Here is a 26,672-nt window from a genome sequence, read left to right as displayed (position 1 = left end):
TGTTTGTTCTTATCATTTCCAATCAGGTAGGTGAAATATTAGGCTAATATCTTAATTAATACTGCTCGTATGTATCTTTACCACCTACACTCTTAAAAATAAAGGTGCTTCACGATGCCATAGAAGAACCTCTTTTGGCTAAATGGTTCCATAAAGAACCTTTAACATCTGAAGAACTTTTCTGTTTCACAAAAGGTTTTTTGTGACAAAAGAAGGTTCTTCAGATTATAACAAGGTAAAAAAAGAGATGGTTCTTTAAAGAATCTTTGACTGAATGGTTCTTTGTGGAACCAAAAATGGTTCTTCTATGACATCGCTGTGAAGAACCTTTTAAAGCACCTTTATTTTTAAGTGTGTATTAACTTTAGTTTGTCAAAATATTGTGCCTTTTCCTGCTTACCAAGTCCTTCTCTATATGTGACCCTGGACCACAAAACCATAAGGGTACTTTTTTTGAAACTGAGATTTATATTCCATTGATGTATGATAGACTATGATAATATTAGTGCGAGATACAAATATTTGAAAATCAGGAATCTAAAAAAAAATCTAAATATTTAGAAAATAGCTTTTAATGTTGTCCAAAAAAAAAAAAAATGCATATTGCATATTACTAATCAAAAATTAAGTTTTAATATATATGGTAGGAAATGTACAAAATATCTTCATGGAACATGATCTTTACTTCAAAGAAAAGAAAAATCGATCATTTTGACCCATACAATGTATTTTCAGCTATTGCTACAAATATACCTGGGCTACTTAAGACTGGTTGTCGTCCAGGGTCACATATGATTTAGCAGCTTCCACACATTTTTTCCCGTAGTTTAGACAGCATAAGGTAGCAGAACAATGTATTCAGTAGTGCCTGGATCATTCATTTGGTGGCTTTTGTGTCCCCAGTAAAGATACCTTAAAAATTTCAACATCAATTTTAAAGTTGCCTTTGACATAAATAACACCTTTTGACCTTTTAGCATTTTTAATTATTTAATTTAATTTTTTGAAAATAATTCTAAACATTTTACAACAATTTGAACCACCAAATATGTTTTTCATGCACCTGTCAAGTTTGAGATTTTGGCCTTTTTGTTATTTTATAAAGTGTTTTTTCAGACTAGTGGAAAGAGAACATCTAAAATACACTTTTAAAGGGATAGTTCACCCAAAAATGAAAATTTGATGTTTATTTGTTTACCCCCTGGGCATCCAAGATGTAGGTGACTTTGTTTCCTCAGCAGAACACAAACGAAGATTTTTAACGAAAACCGGTGCAGTCTGTCAGCCAAATAATGGACGTGGATGGGCACCAAACCTTTAAAAGTAAACAAAAACATGCACAGACAAATCTAAATTACACCCTGTGACTCGTGATGATACATTGATGTCCTAAGACACGAAACGATCGTTTTTTGTGAGAAACTGAACAGTATTTATATCATTTTTTACCTTTGATACACAGCCACATCCATCTGTTCTGAGCACGAGTTTAGCATCCGGCTGACCGGCTCGTGACATGTGAACGCGCTCTGGCGTAGAATACACAAACACCGGAAGCGATCTGTCGCATGAATACAACACTCATTGTTTACACAGTGCACACAGACTGTGGGTATAGCGGCTATTCAAAATGGCAAGTACTTGCGCTTATCCTGATTGTTCAAACCAATTTAAAGCTAAAAGATTATGTTTGCATGCGCAAACTCATCCAGGACTTTTCACCAATTTCCCCTTCCGGTGTTTGCGTATTCTATGCCAGAGCGCTACACGTGTAACGATCCGGATGACAAGCTCGTGCTCAGGACAGATGGACGTGGCTGTGTATCAAAGGTAAAAAATGATATAAATACTGTTCAGTTTCTCGCAAAAAACGATCGTTTCCTGTCTTAGGACATCAATGTATCGTCACGAGTCGCAGGGTGTAATTTGGATTTATCTGTGCATGTTTTTGTTTACTTTTAAAGGTCTGGTGCCCATCCACGACCATTGTTTGGCTGGCAGACTGCCCCGGTTTTCATTAAAAATCTTTGTTTGTGTTTTTCTGAGGAAACAAAGTCACCTACATCTCGGATGCCTTGGGGGTAAGCAGATACACATCAAATTTTCATTTTTGGGTGAACTATCCCTTTAAGTGTTTCTTTTATAGCACTTTATCTATTTGTGTCAATAGATTTCAATCACAATCCATATTTTTAAAGGCTGTTTTCTCAAAATGAGTTATTTTTTCTCCTACACTGAGCCATAAATCTCCACTTCAGTAGCACTTACACACACCATGCCTTACATTTTTATTCCTGTCTATATCCTGAGGGTTTTTACAGAAGGAATTGTTCATATATAATTTGCTTAATTTTATAAATTTTATTCTTCCAAACACTGTAAAAAAATACACAACACTGCCTGTTCTAAGTTTTTTCTGAATTATGTTGTGACAAAATGAGATAGCAAAAATCCCCTCTCTAAAAACATTTGACAATTGTCTTAATCCAGTTTTTAGATTTTGTACTAGAAATGCATGCAGATATTGCGCATATTTAATTAAATAATGAATAATATTTAAACCTAACATTTTAAAAAACTTGTAATACAGTTTTTTTTTTTTTTTTTACAATTATCAATGTAATCAATCAACTGGGCAAGTAAGGTGATAACTATTTGTTAATTTGTATAAATATAAAAAAAGATGGCATACACATACATATAACCAAACTATAAAAAATAAATAAATGAAAAAATGCTTGCTTTCACCGAGTGTAGTCAGTGTAGATGAATTAGTACATACAGTACAGTAGGTGGCGATATAAGCTTCCGTTGGTTTTCAGACTTTAAAAACATCAAGGAGAAGAAACAGTAGGAAGCGTTTCGCTCTTTGGTGTTTAACGGTACCTATATTGAGAGGATTGCCGGTAAATGTCATTACATCTCTTCTTACAAACTTTCTCCGCTCAAAAACTCTCAAAAGAATATCATCTTTCGGTAAGAAATACAGAGAAGACATTCAACCGTGTTAAATCTTATAACTTTGTGTATAAAGTCATAGATAGATTTAATGAATGGGCGTTATGGGTTTAGTAGTGATTATATTAAAAGACATTCACAATTTAGACATGTCAGCAAGAAATTATCCAGGGACAAGCTTTGATATTAGATAATCAAAAGCTGTCAGTGAGGCTTGAATGTAAATTATATGTGCTTTGTATACTATAGCTTCTATTCTATTCTATTCTATTCTATTCTATTCTGTTCTATTCTGTTCTGTTCTGTTCTGTTCTGTTCTGCTGTTTCTGTATGCATGTTAAGTCTGAACTGAATGATCTGACCAAAGGACTTAACAAGATAACAGACTCTAAACTCCAATGTCCAGTGTGTTGCAATCTGTCATTTGAGGTTGACTTTCATCACACAGCAGAACTGCTGTCTTTTTGAGAAATAATCGTAGGGATTCTGGGACAGAGTTCTCCAGCTTGTGGCCAGAAAGGCTGATTCAACATTTTGTTTAAAGATTAGTCTTATTAATTACATTATCTTTTTCTGATCAAGAAAATAACATTCATACGTACTTTTGCATATGATATATTACCTTCCCTTTAGACATGTATCTCTCATTGGTGGTTTAGCTGTAGTGTGGTGAGTTTAATATACAGTGCCTTGCAAAAGTATTCATACCCCTTTATTTTTTTCCTCATTTTGTTTTGTTGCAGCATTATGTTAAACTGCTTTAAATTAGTTTTTCCCCACATCAATTTACACTCCATACACTCCATACAATAATGACAAAGCAAAAACCAGATTTGCACATTTTACAAATTTATTAAAAATAAAACACTGAAATAAGTACATTGCATAAGTATTCATACCCTTAACTCAGTACATAGTTGAAGCACCTTTACAGCCTCAAGTCCTTTCGTGTATGATGTGACAGGCTTTGCACATCTGCATTTGGCAATTATCTGCCATTCTTTGCCTCACCTTTTCACCTCTCAAGCTCTGTCTGCTTGGATGGGGGCTGGCAGACATTTTCTAGAGTCCTAGTTGTTCCAGTCGTCTTCCATTATGGATAATGCTTCTGTGAACCTTCAATGCAGCGGATTGTTTCTGAACTCTTCCCTAGATCATTGCCTTAACGTCTGTCACTGAGCTCTACAGGCAGTTATCTTGACCTCAGGACATGGTTTTTGCTCTGATATGCATTTTCAGCTGTTAGACCTTTTCTGAGAGGAGTGTGCCTTTCTAAATCAGACTCATTCAAATGTATTTGCCACAGTTTAACTCCACTCAAAGTGTAGTATCATCTAGAAGCAATATGGATGCTCCTAAGCTAAAATTTGAGTGTTCCAGAAAAGGGTATGAATACTTATGCAATGGGATCTTTTCAGTTTTTTATTTTTAATAAATTTGCACAAATGTTAAAAACCGTTTTTGCTTTGCCGTGTAGATTGATGTGGGAAAAAAGTAATTTAAAGGTTGTATCAGCGATTTCTAGCCTGAAACATAAAGTGTCAAATTCAGCTGACCTTTCATCACGATTCGCTCGCTGCCTGCCCCATAAATTGTCTGTGAAAAAACCGCGTCTCTCTGGTCAGCCTAGGGTCCGAGATATGCCAAAAAAACAATCGGCACTACCAACCTTTCCACAGAAAAACAAACAGTGTTCCAACCAATCAGCGTCAGGGGTTTGGTGTTGTGGACTTTCGCTCCGCCTCCCTCACATCCCAGCACCAGTAGGAAAGTCCACAACACCAAACCCCTGACGCTGATTGGTTGGAACACTGTTTGGTTATCTGTGGTGTGTTGATAGCGCCGATTGTTTTTTTGGCATATCTCGGACCCTAGGCTGACCAGAGAGACGCGGTTTTTTCACAGACAATTTATGGGGCAGGCAGCGAGCGGATCGTGAAGAAAGGTCAGCTGAAATTGACACTTTATGTTTTAGGCTAGAAATCGCTGATACAACCTTTAAAGTAGTTTAACATAAGGCAGCAACATAACAAAATGTGAAAAAAATGAAGGGGTATGAATAATTTCGCAAGGCACTGTAATATATCACTTTTGTCTGACTTCTTTACTTAGGCCCAGAACTGTGTGGAGCTGATCCAGTTGATGTGATGTGTAGTCCAGGATCAGGGGAACCTGGAGAGGATGCCTCTGTAGAGTATGTTTACTGCAGAGGTGCAATCACAGAGCTGCTTAAATATGGACCAACAGACCTGCACGCTGCCAGCAAAGGCCCAAAACCTCCCAAAATGCTCATCCTTGTCATTCCAGGTAGGATGTGTCATGTTCTCACTTGGCAAGAAATCGAAGTATGTAATATTATATTCATAGTTATTCAGTATATATTTAGTATAAGAAAAAAATAATATAAGAGTGAAAATGTTATGACAGAAAACAGTTCAGACATTCCTTATTTGTTATCCATATTTGTGATAACTTTTAAATTTTTTGAAACCAAATGAAAGCTTGTTCAAGCCCTTTCCAGAACGGTTTAAAGGGTCATCGGATTCGGATCCATTTTCCACAAGTTCATATGATTCTTTAGGGTCTTAATGAAAAGTCTCTAATATACTTTGGTAAAAAATTCTCAATAGTAGTGTAAAAAAAACACCCTTTTACCTTGTCAAAATCAGCTCTGCAAAATATCAGCTCATTTTATCGCATGGGCCCTTTAAATGCAAATGAGCTCTGCTCGCCCCGCCCCTCTCTGCTGAGGGATTACGAGCTGTAATGTTTACTTTAGCCGCATTTATCAGCGAAACAAGCACATTATTAAGAAAGACCATTTGCAAAGATGCATAAAAAACCTTTATACTCACTTCTGCTGTGGGTGAAGCTGCATCACGAATGATTCACACGAACATAGGTGCATATGTAGATCGATTGGCACTTTTCTTTTAAAAACGAAAGTAACGTTGTTCTCTGCCTCTTAATCAGCTCAGATGTCGGTAGTAATGACTACTGCTATGTTCATTATTACATCCAACAACAGAACGCCTCAATCGCTCAATTAGAGTCTTCCTCTGCACCTGAGTCACACAATGGCGATCGTATTAGGAATGTTTCAGCTCGGTGGGGGCGGGGCTAAGGTAAGACGCTCATGTCAATCAACTGTGTTTCGTCACACTGACAAGAAGCTGACAATGACCTGATTTTAAAAAGGGGATATTTCTTTTAAAGATAATTTTGGGTGGATTTTTATCATTGTAGGGTGGTTGTGTACACAAACTGCCAACACACATTAATGTTAAAACAACATGTAAAAGTTAGTTTTGCATCCGATGACCCCTTTAAAGTAAGACGTGTTTTACTTTATGGGTTTAACAAGAGCTGTCTGTCAAGTCATCCGATCCTTCATCTCTGGATGTGAAATCGTCCATTATAACATTGTTTAGGGCACTGACATCACCAAGATTGAGCAGACTAAAATGTGCAAGGCCATTAAAGTGAGCAGCTGCTTCAGACTGTGTTGTTTTCTTGTGCTTCACCATCACACGATATTAAAAATGAATAAACAAAAAAACTTTTTGTGCAGTAGTTTACACAGGACTGAGGGGAAATGTGCATGGATACATCTTTATTATATATTACATAAATATTATATATGTTTATTTTGATAGGTTAACTGTTTTTGTTGTATTAAGAGAAAACACCTCCGCAGCGCGTTCTTAACATAAGAGAAAGACACAGTAATTTCTGCTTGCTGCAATAATTTGCTATTTTTCTGCATTAAATAAGTGAATTGTGGGTAGATATTTTCAGAGATGATAGACAATATGTTATAGAATAGTAATTGAATGAACCTAATTTTGATAATTTTAACGTTCAAACTATTTTTCAAATTTCATGAAAATGTCCCAGCACGATCTCCGATGGGTTTTCCTAGATTGCATCGCATTTTAACCAAGAGAACTTAAATCTGAAAAAAGAATTGACTTGTACCTGAACTTTAAAGGGGACTCAACCCTCTTTTTATTTGTGGTATACTATCTCAGTCTAAATTAAATTTACACTGGTGTTTGAGGAAGCCAAACAAAGTAGAATAAAATAATAATAATGATAACAACAATGAAACAAAATAATAATAAAAAAAATTCATAGGTATTAGATTTGGTTTACACTACAGTAGGGAAATTACTAATTTCTACACTTTCTACACTTTTTGAATTTGTACTGCAGTAACGTTACCCATTTAAACAGCTAGCTGTCAGCAATTTATACTGCACTTTTAAGCTTTTATGTTGATGGAAACGGCAGTAGAGCTTTTATTTTGATGGAAAACTCCAGCTTCAGTGAAAACAGGATTATGACAGCCTAATTATAATATATTTTATAGTTTAAAATAGTGTTTTATATGATATAATACAATTTTATATTATATTAAAAATTTTGTTTTATTATACTTTAAAAAACAAAGAAGTATATTAAAAAATGTGAAAAATTATTATTGTTTTTTCCTCTTAGCTCTTCTTAGTACATGCTAGTCTAGGACTAGTCTTTCTGACTCAACAATTCAACATTTCAACTCAATGATTCAACAGTTCTAAAAATTTATGTAAAAATAGTGAGATTACAGATTTTTGACCCTCAGAGTTTTTATTATATTACATTATATTATGTTATGTTATATTATTTATATTTGAGACAACCCAAAGTATCTAACTTGGCCATTGCTATGTACACAGCCTGTTTTATTACCTTTTTTATTTTGCAATTTCTATATATATCGTTTTTGAAAGTTACATTATGAATGTCAGACAATGTTTGCATGAACTTTTTGCTCAACTTCAAAGCCTGTGACTTCACTTCCATAATTAAGACCAAGCACCAAATAAATCTGTCTTGAGGCGAAATGCATATTGTCGACTGAGCTGTGTTAGGTTTTGGTTGCCAAGGCATAAATAAACATAACTAAATGGAACTAGCCAAATTTGTGTAGCAGTGATTGGTACACAGGTGGGTGAGTGCGTCACAGCTATCGAATCATTGGACATAACACAGTTCAACAGATGCAGGGGATATGAAGAAAAGTTCAGCGCAGTAGGGAGTCTACCTTTTTTACACTTGGCCCTGGGTCAAGAGGAAAACCCCAGTGGAAAATGGCTCTACGGGCCACCGCTCTTCCCTTGACAGCAGCTTCTAATGCACTGACTTCATGGAAAAGCTGTGTATCTTAGGAGCAGATGTTAAGCACAAAAAATATTGTTTGAGATTATTACACGTAGTCAGAAAGACTGTTAGAACTGGCACTTTAGATGCAACTTTCTTATTTGTTCTTTTTAGTTTCTTAATTTCAGCTTCATTGGCTAGCTTTAACTTAAGATTTTTCATGCAGCGAATGGAGACTTGAGCTTCCAGGCTCAAAAAAGTATTTTAAAGCATTAAAAAATAAAATAATTTAACTTTATATATACAGTATCTCACAAAAGTGAGTCCACCCCTCACATTTCAGCAACCACTTTAGTATATCTTCTCAAGGGACAATAGTATAGAAATGAAACTTGGATATATTTTAGAGTAGTAAATGTTCAGCTTATAGCAGTATAGATTTACTGTCCTCTGAAAATAACTCAACATACAGCCATTATTGTCAAAATACCTGGCAACAAAAGTGAGTACACCCTAAGTGATAACAGCAGTATGTTGTTTAACCATGCAAAGCCACGTGACTTATTCATCATGTTTATGTTTTTGTCTGCTTGACAGGACCATACATAGTTGTATATCTTGTATTAGAAAAGTTAAAATTAGGTGCTTTAAGTGCAGTTCTCTCATACTGACCACTGGATGTTCAACATGGCATCTCCTGGCAAAGAACTCTCTGAGGATTTGAGGATTACATTTGTTGCTCTCCACAAAGATGGCCAAGGCTATTAGAGGTTCAGTAACACCCTGAAACCGAGTTACACTACAGTGGTCAGGGTCACACAGAGGTTTTTCAAGATGGGTTCCATTCGGAACAGGCCTTGCAAGGGTCGATCAACAAAGTTGAGAATTCGTTCTGTGCATCAGGTGCAGAACCTGGCTTCAAAAAACAGATGCATGAGTGCTGCCAGCATTGCTTTAAAGATTGCAGAAGTAGAAGGTCAGCTTGTCAGTGCTTAGACCGTACGCCACACACTACAACAAGTCGGTTTGCATAGGCGTCGTCCCAGAAGGAAGCCTCATCTAAAGCTGGCTCACAAGAAAGTCCAAAAACAGTTTGCTGAAGACAAACTGTCCTAACTTTTGTTGCCAGCTATTTTGACAATAATGGCTTTATGTTGAGTAATTATCAGGGGACAATAAATCTATACTGCTATACAAGCTGCAGATTGACTACTCTAAAACAGTGTTTCTCAACTCCAGTCCTCGGGACCCACTGCTCTGCACATTTTGTATGTCTTCCTCATTTAAGGCACCTGATTTTGATCATCAGCTCATTAGTAGAAAGATTCATGAACTGAACTGAGTGTGTCAGACTCAGAAACATACAAAATGTGCAGAGCAGTGGGTCCCGAGGACTGGAGTTGAGAAACACTGCTCTAAAATAAATCCACGTTTGTCCCTTGAGAAGATATACTAAAATGGTTGCTGAAATGTGAGGGGTGGACTCACTTTTGTGACTTACTGTATTTCAGGTGTTCTAAAAAAAATTGTCATTTGAATATATTTTCCCTGAAAACAGCCATAGACAATTTATTTGAGATCATGACAGATGTAGCAGCATCCTATTCATGAACAAATATGGCCTGTTTTGTGAGCTAAAGTGGCTAATTCATTGAAAAACTCTGCATCAAATTAATATGAATCATCAATATGAATCCGTTGGAGTAAAGTGCACAAGTTATATGGACCACTTTTATGATGCTTTTGCATCTTTTTTGAAGATTGAAAGATCCAGTCCCTTTCATAGTAATTGTATGGAAGGAACAACCAGTAAAATTGTTCAAAACATACTCTTTTGTGTACCACGAAACAAAGAAAGTCATACAGGTTTGGAATGAGATGACGATGAGAAAATGACAGAATTAGGCTCAATTCAAGTTGAACTGAACAAGAGATCCTCACGTCTTTGTCATCTGTTGTGATTATTGCAGTTGTAGAACATGTTTTCCACAGATATAGCTGTTGATGAATGTTCCTTACAAAGACAGCTTAGTTTTGCTGAAAGAAATCATGTCTAGGCAGTCGTCATGTGTTCATGATTTATTGAATAACTGTATGGCACATGTTTTTTATAATTGTCTTCTCAAAGCAGTTTAGCTGTCAGTGAAGTGTCTTATGTTGTCACTAAATTTCAGGCTTAGGAAATCTCGTTCCCCAGTTCCTCTTTGTTTATCCATGAAAGTAGTTTTCTCTTTCTTGAATGATTTACACTACTGTTCAAAAGTTTGGGTTGGTATTGATGCTTACCATCAATAGATCAAACATACAGAAACATTGTGATTTTTGAACATATTTTAACATGGAATTTATTCCTGTAATGGCAAAGCTGAATTTCCAGCAGTCTTCACTGTCACATGACTTTCAGAAATCATTCTAATATGCTGATTTGCAGCTTAAGAAACATTTATTATTATCAATTATAAATGAAAACAGTTTTAGGATACAGTGAAAAAAACACAGTGTGCATATAGCACTTCTTTAATTTCTGACGTAAACTATATAAAAAAAGAGAGAGAGACCCCAACTGCAGATGTCCTGGAGAGAGAGTACGGTAAAGCTGATGACCTTAAAGAGGGCCGCTTTTCACCAGGCTTTGAATGTCACTGAGCATTGTGCTCAATAGAGTCTTTATGGGAAACGGAGAGCCCATACGCCGGCACTGTTATTGTAGAACCTGTGCCCTTTTCTCCAGAGATAACAGCAATAATCTCTGCAGTCTGGCCAGAGGCTCCCTTGGCTCTTATATCCGCCAGGGCCGGCACAGGTGCTACTGTTTTAATAGGTTCGCTCTGTAAGAATGAGGAGCGGCGTTGTATTATTGAGACAAGCACACTGACTGAGAAGGATACAAACACAAATAATATTTTATATTTACATATACAGTTGAGGTCAAATATTTACATACACCTTGCAGAATCTGCAAAATGTTAATTATTTTAGCAAAAGAGGGATCATACAAAATGCTTGTTCTTTTTTTTTTTTTTTAGTACTGACCTGAATAAGATATTTTACATAAAGACAAGTGAAAATAAAAGTTGAATTTATAAAAATGACTCTGTTTAAAAGTTTACATACACTTGACTCTTAATACTGTGTTGTTACCTGAATGAACCACGGCTGTGTTTTTTTGTTTAGTGATAGTTGTTCATGAGTCCCTTGTTTGTCCTGAACAGTTAAACTGCCTTCTGTTCTTCAAAAAAGTCCTTCAGGTCTCACAGATTCTTTAGTTTTACCGCATTTTTGTGTATTTGAACCCTTTCCAACAATGACTGTATGATTTTTAGATTCATCTTTTCACACTGAGGACAACTGAGGGACTCAGATGCAACTATTACAGAAGGTTCAAACGCTCACTGATGCTTCGGAAGGAAACACAATGCATTAAGAGGTGGGGGGTGAAAACTTTTGAACGGAATGAAGATGTGTGCATTTTTCTTATTTTGCCTAAATATCATATTTCTCATTTAGCACTGCCATTCAGAAGCTACAGAGGATACCTGCATTTTCCCGGAAAACAAAATAAGTTCAGTTTACCCTGATCTTCAAATTCTAAAAGTTTCCAAAAAGCCTCTTAATGCATCGTGTTTCCTTCTGAAGCATCAGTGAGTGTTTGATCTTTCTGTCATAGTTTCATATAAGTCCCTCAGTTGTCCTCAGTGTGAAAAGATGGATCTCAAATCATAGAACTACACAAAAGTGCTAAAAAAACAAAGAATTTGTGGAACCTGAAGGATTTTTCTGAAGAACAGCAGGCAGTTTAACTGTTCAGGACAAACAAGGGACACATGAACAACTATCACTAAAAAAAAACAAAAAAAAACAAAAAACACAGCTGTGGATCATTCAGGTAAGAACTCAGTATAAGAATTGAGTGTTTTTAAACTTTTGAACAGGGTCATTTTTATAAATTCAACTATTATTTTCTCTTGTGGACTATATGTAAACATCTTTTATGTGAAAATTCTTATTCATGTCAGTACTAAATAAAAAATAACATGCATTTTGTATGTGCCATCTTATTTTCATAAAATAATTACCATTTTGCAGATTCTGCAAGGTGTTTGTAAACTTTTGACCTCGACTGTATCTCCCAAAAAGCTTAAGTTCCAATTGAGTCCTGGCATTGAGATGTGTGTGTGTGTGTGTGTGTGTGTGTGTGTGTGTGTGTGTGTGTGTGTGTGTGTGTGTGTACCTGGTATTCATCACGTTGTGGGGACCAAATGTCCCCACAAGGATAGGAATACCAGTAGATTTTGACCTTGTGGGGACATTTCTCAGGTCCCCATGAGGAAACAGGCTTATAAATCATGCACAATTAGTTTTTTTGAGTAAGTAAAAGTATGCACAATCTCCTGTGAGGGCTAGGTTTAGGTATAGGGTAGGTGTAGGGCGATAGAAAGTACGGTTTGTACAGTATAAAAACCATTACGCCTATGGAATGTCCCCATAAAACATGTAAACCCAACGTGTGTGTGTGTGTGTGTGTGTGTGTGTGTGTGTGTGTGTGTGTGTGTGTGTGTGTGTGTGTGTGTGTGTGTGTGTGTGTGTGTGTGTGTGTGTGTGTGTGTGTGTGTGTGTGTGTGTGTGTGTGTGTGTGTGTGATACTGCTAAATCACCTCAGTTCATGAAGCACACTAACCGTCTTAACTGACTAAACCACTGGATGGCAGCAGGTTTGCTGTGTTATTGCTGGTTTTGTACGTCCCCTGCCGAGCATGAAGTGTTTCATCTTGTTTCCTATTTTGAAAGCTTTACCTTGGAATAACAAATAACTTGGTAATAGTACAGCACTGAAATTATTAAGTTAACATTAAATAGTTAAATAGCAGTCAGTTAAGCAATTATTCTTCTTGTTTTAAAAGAACTATCTACTTGAAATCTTTCTTTTAGAGAACTTTTACACAATTTTCTTATAGAAAAGCCTGTTAAGCCTGTTGTTATTTTAAAAGCAGAACAATTGCTTATGATGAGTCCTATTTAAAGCACAGAGATGTTCAGTGGGTCAGGGATAGCTATCCAGATGGTTTTGATTTATAGGAACCTGCTGTGCAAAGCACTCTGCTTGTCCCACCAGCTGCATTCAATAGCCCACAGTATCACATTGTTTGATTAATTTATAATAATCTTACAAAGATTCCTCTTTCCTTTGCCATCTTTGCCATCCTTAATCAGTGTGGACTTTACTCTAACTTATGGTCCTAATAAGATGGCCTTTTTTATCACCAAATGTTTCCAAGGGGGTTCCCTCTCATTCTGGATATGGAAACTAATATTTATGTCAGTTTTCATGGCTCATGCATGGAACAACTCCACTCCAGCCAACTCCGCTGACCACCTTGCAACTATATAAAATTATGTGAACGTTCTGCAATTATGATTCTCTTGCTAGCATTTGATGAGCAGGTGGATCAGGAGTTATGATGGGCTTGCCAAGGAGGTTATTATTTTTGGTTTTTCATGCATTTCTAGGATTTCTGGCATAATGCTTTTAGGAATGTTACCCGGAGGTTGAGTTTGATTGCCAGTCCTGCAATGACCTTTTATCCTCCCCCTAGACTCCCAAAGCGAGTCCTTAAGTCTTTTCTGTTTTAATATATTTTAAAACGTAATAAATTGCTGATTTAATCTTTAAGAAATATTTCTAATTATAGGGCTCTAAAAAATCTTTATTTTTTTCCAAAGTCATTTTTTTTCCATTGCATTTTTTTCAAAAAGCACATCCAATTAATTTAAATCTTGAAACTTACACAATTCAACAGCTATTTTTATTTAAAATTTACTAATTTAGATTTTTTGTTTGTTTGTTTGTTTTTGCCAAATTCTGTGTTTCCATTAATTTTCTGGATTCCAATTTAATTGTTTTATAACATTTTAATAATCAAAAGCATCTATAATTAATTGTTTTTTTTTTTTATATTTATTATCATTTTATTTATTTCTCTTTTTCAGGAATACTGTATTATGTATTTACATTTCTCTGGTAAATAAATTATGGTAAATAATTTGTATGTTAAATATTCCTTAAATTATGTTTTACTAATAATTCCATTATGCTATCATTTAATTAAGTAATATATTTCTGTCACAATTTCTTCAAGTTAAACCAAACTTTTATTTTGATGGGTTGCTGTGAAGATCTTTAAATTTCTGTTTATATATGATAATGACATATTTATTCATCCAAAATTTGGCAAATTCCACGTTATAAAGTTCCAGTTAAAAATTCAATTTTTATGACTGTATTCCACAATTTCGTCTGTGTTTTTTGCATTGCAGAAATCATAGGGCTCTATAATTATTGTCAATTTTGAAAACCGTTGTGCTGCTTAATATTTTTGTGTAAACCTTGATCATTTTTTTTCCAGGATTCTTATAGATAGAAATAAAAAAATATATATATATTTGAAATTGATTTTTAGAAATGTCTTTACTGTGACTGTGTCTTTGCCTAATAAACTTTTATTTTTATTTTTTTTTATTTTACGGACCACAAATTTTTTAATGATAGTGTTTATTGCCCATTTATAACAGAAGCGTCTGACTTTTCACATGTGAGATGGTTTCTTTCTTAAGTTTTGCATCAGATCAAAACAACCTCACAGTCCGTGCACAAATGTGTGTGTAAATGCTACTATTTATTAGTGTGCTTGACACTTTTGATTATTTTATAACTTGAGGTTTTTGTGCTGTTTATAAAGTCAAACAATACAGTAAGATGAATTAACTGGGTTAATTGAGTTTAAACCGACTGTTATATTAAAAATACCTGTTGCGGCATTCTCTATTGATTCGTAAATTGTTCCTCATCCATCTAAGCTTTTCCACCTCTTGAGGTTGACAACTCCCCTACTGCCTTTTATCCTGGATTACAATACCTCTTGAATGGATTGAAACAACCCTCGGAGGGCAATCTGTCAGGAGATCTGGCTATAGTCACCCTTGTGTCTGCATGTTTGCCAGAGTCAATAAGCATTTTCACTTGTTCCTCTCTCTCTGCAGACTGGATCAGCTTTATGGCATGTTGGAGCTAATAAGTTAAAGACAACTTCACACACTGTCTGCATGAACGAATTCCAGCACTTGCTAATGCCTTCCTTACGGCAGGTCTCCTTAACCTGTTTAACTCGGTTCCTGTTTTTGTCTGCGCTTTAATATTAATGAATGGTGGTAACTGCTGATTTTCTATGAAAGATTAAACTCATTAAAAAACAAAAAATGTTCTGTTTAATGCATGGTTATTATACTGAACTAAAACCATTAAAAAAAACTTCTGTTACTTGAAACAAAAGTGAAAAAAGAACATATTTTACTTCAGCTAGCTGCCTAAAGCAACATTTCTTATTTTATTTAATTTAACTTGATTTTCTAAAATTATGGAAGCCCGTTTTCACCACTGAATAAAAACTAAAAAAGGTCATTTAGACTTTCTATCTCACAAATCTGACTTTTTTTCTCAAAATTATGAGTTATAAACTTGCAATTCTGAGAACATAACAGTATTTTTTCCCCCTCAAAATGGGACTCTCAGTTACAAGTTTATATCTTATAATTCTGAGCAATAAAGTCAGAATTGCGAGATACAAACTCGCATTTGTGAGATAAATTAGAATTGCAAGTTTTCACCTCATAATTCTGACTTTATTTCTTGCAATTGTGAATTAATACCAGTACCACATAATTCTGACTTTATAACTCGCAATTGCGAGTTTATATCACACAGCTCTGACTTTCTCGCAGCTGTGAGTTTATATTACGCACTTTTAGTAAAAAAAGTCAGAATTATGAGATATAAACTCGCAATTCTGAGAATATATCAGTCTCTTCCCCCCTCAAAACTGGACTTTGTAACTCGCAATTACGAGTTTATATCTTATAATTCTGAGCAAAAAAGTCAGAATTGTGAGATTCATACTCGCATTTGTGTGACAAGTCAGAAATGCGAGTTTTTACCTCGTAATTCTGACTTTATTTCTTGCAATCGTGAGTTTATACTACGCAATTCTGACTTTATAACTCGCAGATGTGAGTTTATATCACACAACTCTGACTTTCTCGCAATTGTGATTTCATATTACGCAATTCTGAAGAAAAAAGAGTCAGAATTATGAGTTATAAACTTGCAATTCTGAGAACATATCAGTCTTTTTCCCCCTCAAAACTGGACTTTGTAACTCGCAAATACAAGTTTATATCTTATAATTTTGAGCCAAAAAATCTGAATTGCAAGAAACAAACACGCATTTGTGAGAAAAGTCAGAATTGTGAGTTTTTTCCTCATAATTCTGACTTTATTTCTCAAAATTGTGAGTTTATACCACACAATTCTGACTTTATAACTCGCAATTACAAGTTTATATCTTATAATTCTGAGCAAAAAAGTCAGAATTGCGAGATACAAACACGCATTTGTGAGATAAATCAGAATTGCGAGTTTTTATTTCTCGCAATTGTGAGTTTATACCATGCAATTCTGACTTTATAACTCGCAGTTGCAAGCTTATATCACACAACTCTGACTGTCTCGCAATTGTGATTTTATATTACGCAATTCTGAGAAAAAAAGGTCAGAATTATGAGATATAAACTCGCAATTCTGAGAATATATCAGTCTTTTCCCTCCTCAAAACTGGACTTTGTAACTCGCAATTACGAGTTTATATCTTATAATTCTGAGCAAAAAAGTCAGAATTGTGAGATTCATACTCACATTTGTGTGAAAAGTCAGAAATGCGAGTTTTTACCTCGTAATTCTGACTTTATTTCTTGCAATCGTGAGTTTATACTACGCAATTCTGACTTTATAACTCGCAGATGTGAGTTTATATCACACAACTCTGACTTTCTTGCAATTGTGATTTCATATTACGCAATTCTGAAGAAAAAAAGAGTCAGAATTATGAGTTATAAACTTGCAATTCTGAGAACATATCAGTCTTTTTCCCCCTCAAAACTGGACTTTGTAACTCGCAAATACAAGTTTATATCTTATAATTCTGAGCAAAAAAGTCAGAATTGCGAGATACAAACACGCATTTGTGAGATAAATCAGAATTGCGAGTTTTTATTTCTCGCAATTGTGAGTTTATACCATGCAATTCTGACTTTATAACTCGCAGTTGCAAGCTTATATCACACAACTCTGACTGTCTCGCAATTGTGATTTTATATTACGCAATTCTGAGAAAAAAAAGGTCAGAATTATGAGATATAAACTCGCAATTCTGAGAATATATCAGTCTTTTCCCTCCTCAAAACTGGACTTTGTAACTCGCAATTACGAGTTTATATCTTATAATTCTGAGCAAAAAAGTCAGAATTGTGAGATTCATACTCACATTTGTGTGAAAAGTCAGAAATGCGAGTTTTTACCTCGTAATTCTGACTTTATTTCTTGCAATCGTGAGTTTATACTACGCAATTCTGACTTTATAACTCGCAGTTGCAAGCTTATATCACACAACTCTGACTGTCTCGCAATTGTGATTTTATATTACGCAATTCTGAGAAAAAAAAGTCAGAATTTTGGGATGTAAACTCGCAATTCTTCGTTACTCGCAATTGCAAGTTTATATATGAGGAAAAAAAGTCTGAATTGTGAGTTTTTGCATCATAATTCTGACTTTATTTCTTGCAATTGTGAGTTTATATTGCAATTCTGAGAAAAAAAGTCAAAATTAGGAGTTATGACCTCGCAATTCTGTGAACATATTAGTCTTTTTTTCCCCCTCAAAACTGGACTTTGTTACTCGCAATTACAAGTTTATATCTCATAATGTTTATATTACACAATTCTGACTTTATTTCTCGCAATTGAGAGTTTATATCACACAATTCTGACTCTATTTCTCGCTATTGTGAGTTTAAATAATGCAATTCTGAGAAAAAATCTTGATGATACCCAAACAACACTGGTTTAATGCAGCATTCACAGACTAAACCAGAAGGAGACTCTTTATTCAAGTGCCAAGTTCTTCTATATTTCCAACTCAGTATTTTATTTTTTGATGTCCACTTGGGTCCTACATCACTGCTGGTGTTTATGCGTTGATTTAGTAGCTTCCCTCGTGTGTATTTGTGAATCTGTGTGGTTTGTAAGCTGCAGGACTGTGTCTGTGTGTGTGTGTGTGTGTGTGTGTGTGTGAGACAGAAGGAGAGACAAAGTGAGAGTGCGTCCTGCACCTGCAGGGCTACGTCAGTGGTGTGGTAGTCCAGGCAGCCTTGGGGTCAGATACGGCAGGCAGGGTATCTGTTTAATGTCCCGGTGAGCAGCCCTGAATTTATGAACTCGGGGAGAGGGGGAAATGATAACGTGTGGGAGAGGAGAGGATAGCTCATGCTTCTGTCCTCTTTTTCCTGGTAGGAATGCATTCTTCCTTTGCATTCTTTCTCCCCACACAGAGGCAAACGCTAGTTTTCACTATTAGCTCTGTGATGTCCATATAGAGAGGCTGTTATAGTTTTAACACAGGAATGGAACAGACACAACAAAGGGGAGGAGATCTTGTACTTTTCGGTGTACTAATACACACACAAAAACAAACAAAAAAAATCATTAGTGAGACTATTCAGCGCCCTAAAGTGGTGCAACACAGCAAAATATTAAAGAGATGAGTTTGAGTTCACCCAAAAATTAATAACCTGTCACCATTTACTCACCATGTATGACTTGTGGAATATCTTGTGAAACACAAATGAGTTATTTTATAATCATGAAACTCCGAAACAGTTAAATCATTACGTCTTAAAATGATTTACTTTTTCAAAGCGTGTCGGGTCACGTATCACGAGTCATTTATTTCAGATCGAGACTTCAAAACGCGTATCACGAATCATTTGATTTAGATCAGAACTTTGGGCTTCGCATATCGTGATTCATTTGATTTTGATCGAAAAGGGTTTGTGAATCATTTTGCAAATTGAATGATTCAAATCAAATAATTTGCGATACACGAGTTGAAGTCACGATCTGAATTAAAAGATTTGTGAAATGCAAAGTTCTACTGTTTAAGGAAAATAAAATAAAAAAATAAAAAGGATTTGCAAAATCACTCCGAATTCCTGATCTAAAACAATGGTTCGCGAGCCTGCACCGAAGTCCTAAACTAAATCAAATGATTCGCGATCCACGCTCTAAAGTTCCAATCTAAAGCAAAAGATTTGCGAACCCGCTCCGATGTTCTGAATTTAAGGACAGGACTCGGAGCGTGGATTGCGAATCATTTGATCCAGATCAGAACTTTAGGTATTGCAAATTATTTGATTCACATTGGGAAGTCACAATCGAAATAAAAAGATTTGTGATATGTAAAGATCTACTGTTTGAGGGAAAAAAAAAATCTAAAAAAAGATTTGCAAAATCACTCCAAAAAATCCTGATCTACACCAAAGTCCCAAACTATATCAAAAGATTTGCGAATCCACTCAGAAGTTCATTTGTTTCAGATCAGGATTTCAAATCGATTTCGTGATTTTTATTTTTTTATTTTTTAAACCATAGAAAACTTAATTTTTGCCATTTTTTTAATTGGTATTTTATTATTTATCTATTTCTCTTTTTTTTTTAGAATTTGAATTGTTCAAAAAGCAAGATCCCTGTTTGAAGTCCTTGAAAATCAAAAAAGTAATGCTTAAAGTCCTTAAATCCTGGAATTTTTACAGTAGCCTATCTGTGCGAACCCTGATCAGTGGATCAATCGTAATGTTATTAAAGGAGTAGTTCACTTCCAGAACAAAAATTTACAGATAATGTATTCACCCCCTTGTCATCCAAGTTGTTTATGTCTTTCTTTCTTCAGTCGTAAAAATATTAAAGAAAACATCTCAGGATTGTCTCCATATAGTGAACTTCTATGGTGCCCCTGAGTTGGAATACTTAATACTGCATTTTGCACTTGTTACTACCGGTTACTTGAACATTTATATTGCACTACCTAACATAGGAAATACATTGCTGCTATTTCTGTTTTATTTATTATTTGTATTTTTTAATCTTTTAATTTGTATTTTTTTAATGTCACTGTGTGTTACACCCAAGGATTGCTTCAATTTCATTGTATTTATACAATGACAATAAAGGAATCTTGAATTGAATTGAATTGAACTTCCAAAATGCAGTTTAAATACAGCTTCAAAAGGCTCTAAACGATCCCAGCCGAGGAAGAAGGGTCTTATCTAGCAAATCGATCTGTAATTTTCCAAAATATCCTATTTATATACTTTTTAACCTTAAACTCTTGTCTTGTCAAGGTCTGCGTGTTTTTTACAGTATGGCGAAAAACTCCCGTCTCATTTTCTTCCTCCAACTTCAAAATCGTCGTACATTTTAGAAAATTACTGATTGTTTCGCTAGATAAGACCCTTCTTCCTCAGCTGGGATTGTTTAGAGCCCTTTGAAGCTGCAGTTAAACTGTTTTTAGGAAGTTCAAACTCGGGGGCACCATAGACGTCCACTATATGGAGAGAAATCCTGAAATGTTTTCCTCAAAAATCATAATTTCTCTACGACTGAAGAAAGAAAGACATGAACATCTTGGATGACAAGGGGGTGAGTAGATAATCTGTATTTTTTTTTGTTCTGGAAGTGAACCACTCCTTTAAACTAGGAGTATACTTTTTGTGTGCAAAGAAAACAAAAATAACAACTTCCTTGGACAATTTTTTCTCTCCCATGTCAGTCGACGCGCGTTCACAAGAGTACCACAACGCATTGATATTTTAATATTAGTGCATTCCTAATGAGATTAATTAGTGACAACCATCAAATTGTTTAAACTTCCTCGCACAAGAATGGATAAGTTATATGGACTATTTTTATGTCGGGTTTACAATGCATCCTTTGTGGAGCTTCACAGCTCCTGGTCTCCATCCACTTTCATTGTATGGAAGAAAGAAAGTCATACAGGTTTGGAACGACATGAGGGCGAGTAAATGATGACAGGAATTTTCCCTTGAATTTCAGTTTCTGTTCTTCACAGCTGTGTCATGTCAAGAAACAAGGATTTTTGTTGGTTGCTTGGTTTCTCAATGCAGAGTAATCATGCATACAGTAAAATCCTATAGGTCCAGGAATGTGTCCTATATAGTGAAAATTCGACATCAAATATCTACCGATTGACACTGGTTTTATTGCTTTCAGTTTTGTGTGGCATTTTCACCTTCAGCGTGGACAGATAAATTGGAAAGCGAGTGTAATTATCGACTAGATCAAGAGTGGAGCGGTGTTTAAAGCTGTAGAGCACTTGTCTCCTCTTCCACCTCCTCTGCCCCTATAGATGAAATCTATCCGTGCGCCCATGTGTGACAGTGCGTTCTTTGATTCCATCTGCCTTTAGAGCGAGAGAGCCTGTGACTTTATTGTGGTGACTGTTTGGGAAAAACCTGCCATTTCTAATAACACTGGCTTGAAGCAGTTCGGACTTTGAGCATGTCAAGTCCCATCTGAAAGAGATTTGGGAACCCTCAGCATGAATAAAAACATACAAATGGATTTAATCAGTTTGAAAAGAGTTCGGAAGGGCTGCTGTTGGCCCTCGCTGCTCATATCAGTGCAGCGTATCTCAGCAAACACTGCCCCAGCTGTGAAGACTAGGACGGACGGTGGACAACTTTGCTTCACCAGTCCTGCTGTAACCCTATAAAGCCTATTGTGGCATATTTGATACATATTCCTAGGCCTGTTGCACACAGTCTACTACATTTCTTCTGCCCTCTGATAGATAATACATACTTTTTAACAAGTTAAGGGCAGTTTAGTGTGAAAAAATCCTAAAACCACCCCCTTTCAGGTCATGGTACACATGTCTTTTGGCTGTGAAAGCTTTAATGATATAAAGTAAAAGTATTAATAACCTTTATATTTTTTTTTTTTTTTTTTTTACATTTCTAGTTGAACATTTACTGGACTGAGGCTACTTATATTTACTTGAGTTTACATCTCACAATTCTGACTTTTTTTCTCAGAATTGTGAGATATAAATTTACAATTGCGAGTTACAAAGTCAGAATTGTGAGATATAAACTCACAATTGCAAGAAATAAAGTCAAAACTCGCTATTTGAATGAGTTTAAAGCAGTATAGCAGTTGCGTGTTAGAAAGTCAGAATTGCAAGATATTAACTCGCAATTCTTTTTTTCAGAACTGATATAAATTTGCAATTCCGAGTTATAAAGTCAGAATTGTGAGATATATACTTGCAATTCTGATGTTTTTTTTTTTTCAGAATTACGTGATATAAACTTACAATTGCGAGAAATAGTCAAAACTTGCAGTTCGAATTAGTTTATATCTTGCAATTCTAACTTAACTCGCAATTGTGTGTTATAAAGTTAGAATTGCAAGATATAAACTCGCAATTCAGATCTTTTTCTCAGAATTGTGAGATATAAACTTGCAATTGCAAGAAATAGTCAAAGCTCGCAATTTGAATGAGTTTGTCTCACATTTCTTAATTTGCAATTCTGACTTTTTTCGAAGAATTGCGTGATAAACTGACAATTGTGAGAAATAGTCAAAACTTGAGTTTATATCTCATAATTCTGTTTTAACTCGCAATTGTGTGTTAGAAAGTTAGAATTGCAAGATAAAAACTTTCTCAGAATTCAGATATAAACTTGCAATTGCGAGTTATAAAGTCTGAATTGTGAGATATAAACTCGCAATTCAGATTTGCAGTTGCAAGAAATAAAGTCAAAGCTCGCAATTTAAATGAATTTACATTGTATATATTGCAATTCTGACTTAACTTGTAATTGTGTGTTAGAAAGTCAGAATTGTGAGATATAAACTCGCAATTTGAATGAGTATATATCTCGCAATTCTGACTTAATAGCTCGCAATTGTGTGTTAGAAAGTGAGAATAGCAAGATAAAAACTAGCAATATTGACTTTTTTCCTCGGAATTCAGATATAAACTTGAAAATGTGAGTTATAAAGTCAGAATTGTGAGATATAAACTCGCAATTCAGATTTTTTTTCTCAGAATTGTGACATAAACTTGCAATTGCGAGAAATAAAGTAAAAACTCGCAATTTGAATGAGTTTACAGAGACTTAATAACTCATAATTGCGTCTTAGAAAGTCAGAATTGCAAGATATAAACTGGCAATTATGACTTTTCCCCCTCAGAATTCAGGAATAAACTTGCAATTGTGAGTTAGTCAGAGTTGGGATATAAACTCGCAATTTTAATAAGTATATATCTCACAATTCTGACTTAATAACTCACAATTGCTTGTTAGAAAGTCAGAATTGCAAGATATAAACTTGCAATTGACTTTTTTTCTCAGAATTAGATATAAACTTGCAACTGCAAGTTATAAAGTCATTTTTGTGAGATATAAACTTGCAATTCTGACTTTTTTCCCAGAAATGCGTGATATAAACTGACAGTAGTGAGAAATAAAGTAAAAACTCGCAATTTGGATGAGTTTAGAGTGTATATTACAATTCTGACTGAACTCGTTATTGCGTGTTAGAAAGTCAGAATTGCAAGATATAAACTTGCAATTGTGAGTTAGTCAGACTTGCGTGATGTAAACTGACAATTCGAGAAATAGTCAAAACTAGCAATTTGAATGACTTTATATCTCACAATTCTGACTTTATAATTTACAATTCCATGTTAGAAAGTCAGAATTGCAAGATATAAACTCGCAATTCTGACTTTTTTCCTCAAAATTGTGAAATTAACTTGCAGTTGTGAATTATAAAGTCTGAATTGTGAAATATACTCGCAATTGTGACTTTTTTCCTCAAAATTGTGAAATAAACTTGCAATTGCAAGTTATAAAGTCTGAATTGTGAAATATACTCGCAAATCGCAATTGTGACTTTTTTTCTCAAAGTTGTGAAATTAACTTGCAGTTGTGAATTATAAAGTCTGAATTTTGAAATATAAACTCACAATTGTGACTTTTTTCTCAAATTAGTGAAATTAACTTGTAATTGCGAGTTATAAAGTCTGAATTGTGAAATATAAACTCGCAATTGTGACTTTTTTCTCAAAATTGTGAAATAAACTTGCAATTGCAAGTTATAAAGTCTGAATTGTGAAATATAAACTAATTCTGACTTTTTTTTTCTCCAAATTAATATAAACTTCCGCAATTCTGACTTAATAACTCGCAATTGTGTACTCGCACTTCTAAGAAAAAAGTCAGAATTGTGAGTTTATATCATGCAATACTGACTTAATAACTCACAACTGTGAGTTTATATTACACAACTCTGAAAAAAAAACTCGGAATTGCGAGTTTATATTATGTAACACTGACCGTTTATATTTACATAAGCTCATTTTAGGACTATTTTGAATTATCTCCAATGATGGGTGATTCTTCAACACTTAGCCGATTCAAACATTATTATTCAAACACTGGTGTGATGCGTTTACATGTAATCTCACCTCAGAGACACAACAATTATGGTAAAGGAATCAGCCTGTGAGGCTGTGCCTCATCGACAGTCTTTGGAGCGAGAGAGTGAGTTCCCTGTGACCACACAGAGTGCCCATTGTTCTGTACTAAAGGCAGCTGGGTATCAGAGATGCCTTTTATCTCCTTATCTCCCCTTACTCGCAGTTAACCTCATCTGTGAAGAGCAGCAGAGCTACGTCAGCAGACCTGGAACAGACGTCTGCTCTTGTCTAAACAATGAATCCCATGTTTTACTGAAGTGAAAATATAAACATTGAGCTAAATTAAGTTTTTACCTTTCCGCAGGTAACCCAGGTGTGGTTGGCTTCTACAAGACGTACATGTGGACGCTGTATCAGACGTTCATCCGGAAATATCCCGTGTGGGCTGTGAGCCATGCCGGACACTGTATGCCTCCAGAAACCTATGATATGATTGAAGGTGGGACATTTCATCTTTACACACACTACACAGCCATATGGACACCCGCTTATCATTACTAACAGGTGCATAAGATCAAGCATACAGTACAGTTCTTCTGAAGGTGTAAAAGTGATCATGCATTGAGACAAAAGAAGAACAGTCATGTAAATGTAGTTGTCCCAGTTCTGTTGTTCATGGACTTCACAGTAGCTTGTCGTTTTAAAAGTTAATTCAAAGTGCCAGGCTTTTCAGATGTGGACTGTTTTATAAATATCTGTCTGCAGATGGTCAAAATTGTTTAGCTTTTCATGAGCTAACATTTAAGCACTTCTTAAAGTCTGCAACTTTTATATTTTGTATTTACATAAATATAGAGTGTCATCTCCAGAAACCACTGTCTGTTTGCTGTCTTCTGACTCAGCGTGATGTTATCATCATCACTGTTATAAATGAGTCAGTAGATGGCAGCAGATAATTAAGTGACTTTGGTTATTCAGTGGAATAATTGTTTAGAATTTTTTAGATGGTTTCCCCCTTCAAGATATTAATAATTTAGAAAAAGAATAATAATAATAATAATTATTATTATTATTGGTTTTATTAAAATTTTTGTTTATTTATTAGCATTTATTAATAAATGCAATTATTAATAATTAATAGTATTCATATAATGTATTAATTAATTATTGGAGGGGGAGGGTATTGCTGATTAATCACGATGAATTGCAAAATAAACGTTTTTGTGTCCATAATATATATGTGTGTACTGTGTATGTTTAGTATTTATATATAGACACACATACAGTATATGTTACAAAATGTTTACATGTATTTACATTGTATACTTTCTTTCAAAAGAGGAAGGGGTGGTTGTTGCCGGTTACTGTATGATGACTGAAATCACGAAATGGCCATTAGTAAATAAACTACAGAACGTTATGTTGTCTAATACATGCATGAATTTTATGTATTCTGACAGCGCTGCACGAGCTCATTAGCCAGGGTTCATAGTCCAAAGCGTGAGGAAAATCTGCCTGATGAGAATCATTCATAAATCTGCTGCTGTCAGCAAATAGTACTGAGGTCTTCTTGTGGGTTTCCGCCAAAATAAAAGTCAAAGTTCAGAAATGTTAGTATTGTAATTTTACTGTTGTTCTGTAAACTAAAGTAAAACACAAAAATAATGATAGCAATCATTACAACAGCTCTATTAATACATTTATTATAAGATTCTCCTTTACTCAGACAGACTGCATTTATTTGTACATTGAAAACACATGCCTGATTCAAGAAGAATATTATTTTACTAACTTTATTATTTTATTTTTATTTTAAATTTTAATAATTGTGGTTTGTTCGTAGGCTATAATGTCTACTAGAAAGTTAAAAATGTTCAGTGTTAAATTAAATATTTTTAAATTGTTGTTTTGTAATTTTTTTTATTTTCTTTGAAAAGCAAGACAAAACTGTAAAAAGCAAATATTGGCTATTTAATTTATGCAATGGTGAAAAAAATTGGCAAAATACATAGGGGAAAAATGCAAAAAAAAAAAAAAACATGTTCGGTAATTGGGCTTCGGCCTAGTGTGTTGTTTTGTCAAGCTTCGGCCAAGAATTTTTATTTCGGTGCATTCCTAGTACCTTCATACACAACCGCTGTCGGTGAAGTCCCCGACTGACCGTTTCAGTGTCTG

The 26,672-nt window shown here is 34.8% G+C and overlaps 1 protein-coding gene across 1 annotated transcript in view; it reads left to right on the top strand.

Moving 5' to 3' along the window:
* The first annotated feature begins 2,848 nt into the window (after window positions 1–2,848).
* Window positions 2,849–26,672, top strand: part of ldah (lipid droplet associated hydrolase) — a 70,907-nt gene continuing 47,083 nt past the window's right edge. Inside the window, exons 1-3 of the mRNA XM_073827072.1 lie at window positions 2,849–2,976; window positions 5,071–5,265; window positions 24,862–24,996. Of these exons, the coding sequence (XP_073683173.1) occupies window positions 5,106–5,265; window positions 24,862–24,996 (295 nt within the window). The 5' untranslated portion in view covers window positions 2,849–2,976; window positions 5,071–5,105. The remainder of the gene's footprint in view (window positions 2,977–5,070; window positions 5,266–24,861; window positions 24,997–26,672) is intronic.

Source organism: Garra rufa, chromosome 21, assembly GCF_049309525.1.
Source record: "Garra rufa chromosome 21, GarRuf1.0, whole genome shotgun sequence".
NCBI lineage: Eukaryota > Metazoa > Chordata > Actinopteri > Cypriniformes > Cyprinidae > Garra > Garra rufa.
The sequence above is the reverse complement of the archived record's forward strand: the minus strand, read 5'-3'. Positions and strand labels throughout refer to the sequence as shown.